We start from the raw sequence: 6,744 nt of genomic DNA, 5'->3' as shown, positions 1-6,744 counted from the left end.
TGTGGGTAACTTCCAATCCACTAAGGAATGATTCCCTCTAGGGAACCTGTTGTATACAGAATGAATCTCAGTCAGTTCAGTTCCTTACATTTAGGTTATAAGAAAATAGAGATTATTAAGATACAGTCGTGTGCTCAACTGAAGGTCTGGAGGAGATGTTTAAACAAAAAACTTTTATTGTTACTTTTTTTGGGTACTAGGAATCCAACTCTAGGCCCAGCCTCCAGGGGATTAGCTTATTAGCCAGCATAGGCTAATGAGCTAAATCCCTGGCTCTAAACAAAGTAGCTATTGCTCATTGCTTCTCAGTCTTTAGACAAAACCAAATGTTTGCGTTAATCCATTCAGGAGGCTCCAGGGAGGGGATGTTCAACCTGAGGCAGTCAAGGAACACACAGGTGATACAGGCTAAGGTGTAAGGTTATAAATATGGAAAAAGCTGAGGGTGGCAGCACTCACTCATCACTTCAGCTATCTAGAGGCTGTGGCAGGAGGACTGCTCCAGGTTCAAGGCCAGCCTGAGTTACATAGCAAGACTGTTTCAAACCAAAACAAGTGAGAGAGTATTTAGGAATAGAATCGCATGATTATGCCACTTTAGAATGCCCAGGTACATACAGACTATCAGATTTGTATCACAAGGAGCTTTGCAGTAGGAGCTAAAGCCAGACAGGTATGATGAGATGTATTGTATACTATACACACACACGTACATATTTATACTATGTTTATTAAAGTTGTTCTCCTTAGATATGTGTTATTAGGTGAAAATTAATTCATTATGGGGACATAGAGTGTTTTTACCACACACAGTAGGTGATATAACCCTACAGGACCGCTATCACCTGCCATATATGCACTTCTTTCTGGATAGCAGGATGTGGTGACACCTGCTTTAATCTCCACCACTTGAGAGGCTGAGGCAGGAGGTTAGCTGTCTACATTGTTCAAGGACAACCTGAACTGCATACCTGCACAATTATTACAAAAAATTATATGTGTATATATATTTATATAAATCATATGTGTACATGTATAAAAAATTATGTGTATATATGGTTATATATATACATGTTTTATATAGATGGGATGAGTGGTTGCAGGTCCACACCCCTTGGACTCAGCCAATGTTATGGAAATGTGTTCCCTTAGTCTTTTATCTGATAGAAGGAATCTTGCTGTATATGCTTCACAGATTTCATTCCTAAGGAGTATAGAATTCTGAGGACAGAGGTCAACACAAGGAAAAATGGTGTATCTTTCCCCTAAACAACTTGCTTGGAGGGAAATTTGTAGGAGAGGTTTGCCTCCAGAATCAGACAGTGGAAACTTTCTTTTTCTATTTTTTTAAAATTTTATTTAAAGAAAAACAAAATAAAACAGTAAAACGGTACAAGTAATAAAGAATTTAAAAAAAAACAGTAAGAAATCACTAGTTAATGGATTACATATTATCATCTTAGAAGTAGTTGTTCATGTTACAAAATTAAGCATACAAAGTGGACAGTCAAACAGTGAGATTGCAAACAGTTGTGTTCAGTGATCCAACAAAAACTTAGTAATATGGTCATCTATCTTACACACCTAAATATACTTGCAGTTGTGTTCTTTAGAGCACTTTCTTTTCCTCTCTTTTTTACAATAACATTTATACATTTTGGGTTTTATTACTCTTGTAGTTCTTATTACTTTTGGAAATTTTCATATAACATTGACAGATCAATTTCTGTCATTTTCTGAGTTCATTTTGTGCTGCTCTTTTCCGTTTTTCAAAATGGAGGTAGTAGTACCTGTCTTACGGACTGATGTGATGGTTAACCCACAAAATGTGTAACTAATGGCTTGACACACTGAGCATGAGACATACTCAATTTAGCAAACACTTACATAGACTCTTCCATGCAGTACACATTGGAGATAAAAAGGAGACATGAAGATCATATGAGGAAGATTTTGTCTGGAGTTTTGAGACTACTAAAAATACTCATCTGCGTATTCAACAAGTGTGTCCTGTTGTTTCTTTATTCCAGATGTAAGCCCTCTCCTGTGCTAGAGCTTTTTTTTTTTAATTTATTTTTTATTTTTTATTTTTCAATTGGTACCAGGGATTGAACTCACTACTGTGCGCTTGCAAGGCAGGTGCTTATGCCGCTGAGATAAATCCCCAGCCCCCTTTTTTTTTTAAATTTTAAAAAAATTTATTTGTTTTCTGTGCTAGGACTTTTGACTAGAGATCAGTATCTTAACTCTAGGATCTTCCCCTCTCTTTGTCTGCATTTCTCTTTTGTTTACTCTTCTGGTTCATGTTATATCAGTGGTTGTCATCGAGGGAGGGTTTGCCCAATGGGACATCATCTGGCAATGTCTAGAGCCATTTAGGTGGTAGTGTTCTAAACGGGGAGGGGAGGTGGCAGCTACTGAAGCTAAAGATCCTACTAAATGTTCTTCAGGATGGTCTGCACCCACAAAATGAATTATCTAACCCCAAATGTCAATAACACTCAAGTTTAAAACCTTATGGTAGAGAAATAATTTCTGGGGCAGGAGTTAAGGGAGATGCAAAGCAATCAGCACATCAGGTGGTCAGCCCCTTGACAAGCCTACTTTTGCCCAGGTTATCAAGGCCAAGAGCTCCATAGAGTTATAGGAAGGTGAGACCTCAACCTGCTGAACTAAGCCTTTTTTCCCTAGGAGCAATCTATGCCCTCACCCTTAGGTACCTACTGGAAAAGAAAGCAGCTGGGCAGAACTTTCAAGGGAGCAGTATCTTGCCAAAAGATCTTCCTCCAGGTAAATGAATAAGTTCTGTGTTCATAAATATGTCATGTACTGCCTACTTTGGATCACTGTATCAAACACTTCACACTGACTTTCTGTAATCACCCCATCACTCATTTACAAATGCAGAATCTGAAGCTGCTTAGAGACAGAGAATAAATGTCTGTCTTAAGGGCAAAGATAGGACTCAGACATCAAAATCTGCCTGAGACCAAATTCAGTACTAAGAGTTTTTGCCAGTCCTCAAGCCAACCCGAGGCAGGTTGTAGTTTTGTGCTCACAGTGCAGGAGCACCTGCTAATGAAGGTAAACCATCCATAAATGATGTTTTGTCCTCTTAGCTCTCTGTTGTGGGGAGTTCATACTTGGAGCCATTTCCTGGTCTTCTCCTTAGTTCTCTGTTGTACTCCACAGATCTTGTCACCTCCAATGGCAGTTCTCCTAGGACTCTGATAAGAGCCAAGCCTGGGACAGGACATCTCTTATTCATGACTCCTGGCTCCCCTGAGTCAGGACTGTGGGGATATACTCAGCCCTATCCAACATCATCAGCCTGGACTTTCAGATTTTCTAGCTTCATTCTGTTGCTGCTAGATTCCTCCTTGCTCCTCACCTCATGCCAGTGCAGGCTATTAGAGTTAAAGGAAAAGATAGGATTTCTGGCTGGCTAATTGCAATCTCTGAAAGTTCAGGTACTTGACCTCGATGTTCCTTATGGATCTTGCAATCCATTTCTGGTATTCATATTGAGTGTCATACCAGGCAGTATTCTGAGCTCTTTTATTTGTAATATTTAATCCTCTCTAGAACTGCTCGAGATAATTATCATTATCCTTATTATACACCAGGGTGTAGAGACACAGAAATTAAGTAACTTACCCATGATTGCACTCTTAAGAAATGACTGAGATTTGAACTCAGAGCCTCCTTAACCTTTATGCTGTGTTGTCCCTCAAATACAAGTGCCATGAGAACTGAAATGTATGCAAGGTCTTGCTAAAGACTTGACAGTTTTTTGTTTGAAAACTAATTTCTGAGAAATAGCTTGAAGTGAAGAATGTGGAGCAAGGCAGTATCATAGTGAGTGAATTGTGTTGTAGTTTTGTTTCAGAACTCGTAGCTTATACAGATTGATTAAACTAGAGGTTACTTTCTCTTAAAGTAGTCACTGCAGTGGGTTGCCTGAGGAAGCTGTTTTATATTTTTTTACATGAAAGTACCCATTTATCTATCTATCTATCTATCTATCTATCTATCTATTTATTTATTGTGGTTCTATATATCAAAGTGTGGGTTTTGTACATGCTAGCCAAGGACTTTACCACTGAGTTACACTCCCAGATGTGTAATAAACACCAAAGCAAAATTCAGTAAGTAAAATTTTACGAGAAAGAGGAAAGTGCATTTTAGTACAACTATCACACCTTCTAGATGGAGACCAGGGAAAAGTTTAGCTTAACAGTTATAGAGCTAGAACATAACCAATAAGGGTAAAATTGAACCAGTAATATGTGAATACATGTTACTGTTGTCCTGTTTTCTCTTTTGGTATATTCTTTGACTTGCTTTCTCTTCCCATGACAGTTGTAAAAGTCTATCCTTGAAATAGTCTATTTTTCTTTTCTTTTTCTTTCTTTCTTTCTTTTTTTTTTTTTAGACTTAGTCAAGTGCAGTAGTGAGAAGGAGGGAAAGAGTAGAACAAGGAGTTCAATCTGTACTGACTGTGAACAATCAATTGAGATAACTCACTACCTTTGGACCAGCCATAGTCTTATTTTTCAAAGCCTAGATACTGGTTGGTTATTATTTTCCTTAGTAGGTTATGAGCCTTTAAAATTTTTTAAAGTTTTTATGCAATTGAACCCAGATCCTTGCACAAACTAGGTAAACATTCTATCACTGAGTGACACCCTTCCAGGTGATAATGAACCTTTTGATGTGTTAACTTAAGTTGTATTCTGTTCCAGAATATTTTCTTCTCACGGTTCATGAGTGGTGTTTCTTTTTCGTATCTTCAGATTATGGAGGAATTTAGTGTAGAAACACATTAGTCATCAGAAGTCTGGATTTCTTTTGTTTATCCTTTAGTTCCATTGTCTCACTGAGAACAAACTTCTGTGCTGAAAAATTCTCCTCAGAGCTCCCTTCAATTCTCTGTTCCTAAGGCTATAGATGAAGGGGTTCAGCATGGGGGCAACTCCAGTGTACATGACTGAGGCTACTGAGCTCTCTCTGGAGGGATGGGCTGTTCCAGAAGTAAGGTAAACCCCAAGGCCCGTGCCATAGAACAAGGAGACAACTGAGAGGTGAGAGCCACAGGTAGAAAAGGCTCTGTACTTCCCTCCAGGAGATGTAATTCTCACTATGGCGGTACCAATTTTAGAATAAGAAAAAAGAATCCCAGACAGTGGGATAATACCCAGGATGCCAGTTACACAGTATAGCAGAAGATCATTGGCAAAGGTATCTGAGCAGGCAAGCTTGAGGATCTGAGCCAGTTCACAGAAGAAGTGGGGAATTTCAGTTTTTCCACAGAAGGATACTTTCAAAAACATCAAACTTTGCAACAAAGAATATGTCAGGCAGATCAGCCAAGAAAGCAGAAGCAGAAGACCACAAACCCGATGATTCATGATGACCATATAGTGCAGCGGGTGACATATTGCCACAAACCGGTCAAGGGCCATCACAGTCAGTAGCAAACTATCCAGGCCAGCAAAAATCATGAAAAAATACATCTGTGTAAAGCAGCCTTCATAGGTGATAGCTTTATTTTGTGCTTGGATGTTCACCAGCATCTCTGGGACTGTAGTGGAAGTGAAGCAGATGTCCACAAAGGACAGGTTGGAGAGGAAGAAGTACATGGGGGTGTGGAGGTGGGAGTCAGAGCTGATGGCCAGGATGATTAGCAGGTTCCCTATAAAACAGACTAGGTACATTAGCAAGAACAGCCCAAACAGGAGGGGCTGCAGTCCCTTATCTTCAGAGAGTCCCAGAAGAAAGAATTTTGAAATAGCTGTTTGATTCCCTGGTTCCATGTACCTCACGAAATTGGCTGGAAGGAGGCAAGTATGGTTAAAACAGGAATATGCCATACACTTGAAACTCATTTACTCATGAAGCCTTACAACATACCTAAGTGTTTTTGTTTTCTTTAGCTGACCAAGGTTTCTTTAAGACTGCTCTGTCTTCGGCTTGTGTAACACTATTGTCTGGATAATGCTCTATCTTTTAAATGGTTGTTCTATACTATGAAGGGATTTCTTATGTATCCTTTCTGGCTTGTGGCTGTTCCCCATCTCTGCTCTATACTTCCTGAGCATATGAATATCTCTTTTTTGTTTGTAACCATCGTCTTCTCTAGGGGCCAGGGATTTAGCTCAGTGCCACAAGCGGCTGCCCTGCCATGGGTCTCTTCATGTCCAGAGAAACAGAGAACGAGACAGAGAGAGAGAGAGAGACAGAGACAGAGAAAAGAAGAAGAAAAAGGAGGAGGAGGAGGAAGAGAGAGGAGAGGAGAGGAGAGGAGGGAAAGAGAAGAAAGGAAATGAGAAGGCAGAGGGGAGAGGGGAGAGGGGAGAAAAACTGTGGGTTGAAGAATTCAATGATTTTTTGTGTGTGCTAGGGATGGACCTCGGGCCTCATGAATGCTTGGCAAGTGTTTTACCACTGAGCCACACTCCAGCTCCTTAATGATGTCTTATTGTCTTCATGCCATTTGGCAGTGACATGGAACAGACTACTCTCTGTCTCAAGTTTGACTCAGAGAATATTGTACAAAAACATTATAGGAAATCACTCTATTATTATGCTAACGTCTTAGTCCTGTCCCAATTTACCCCTCTACCTCTAGCCCAGCTCAGTTCAAAAGATGTCTCAGTTCAAAAGATCAGCTCAGAAGCCCCATCGTGTTCTGCATGCCCATACAGGCATGTGTGTTAGTTCTCAAATATGTGTAAGCTGAGG

The 6,744-nt window shown here is 39.8% G+C and overlaps 1 protein-coding gene across 1 annotated transcript; it reads right to left on the bottom strand.

The window, feature by feature from the left end:
- Nucleotides 1-4,862: 4,862 nt before the first annotated feature.
- Nucleotides 4,863-5,816, bottom strand: LOC100720558 (olfactory receptor 7D4-like). The gene has a single exon (XM_003461170.4). It carries the CDS (start codon nt 5,814-5,816, stop codon nt 4,863-4,865), a length of 954 nt encoding a protein of 317 aa, XP_003461218.3.
- Between the last annotated feature and the right edge of the window lie 928 nt (nt 5,817-6,744).

Source organism: Cavia porcellus, unplaced genomic scaffold (assembly GCF_034190915.1).
Source record: "Cavia porcellus strain 051 isolate PalLab524CR breed Dunkin Hartley unplaced genomic scaffold, mCavPor4.1 scaffold_17, whole genome shotgun sequence".
Taxonomy (NCBI): domain Eukaryota; kingdom Metazoa; phylum Chordata; class Mammalia; order Rodentia; family Caviidae; genus Cavia; species Cavia porcellus.
Note: the sequence above shows the minus strand (reverse complement) of the source record. Positions and strands in the feature narration are given on the sequence as shown.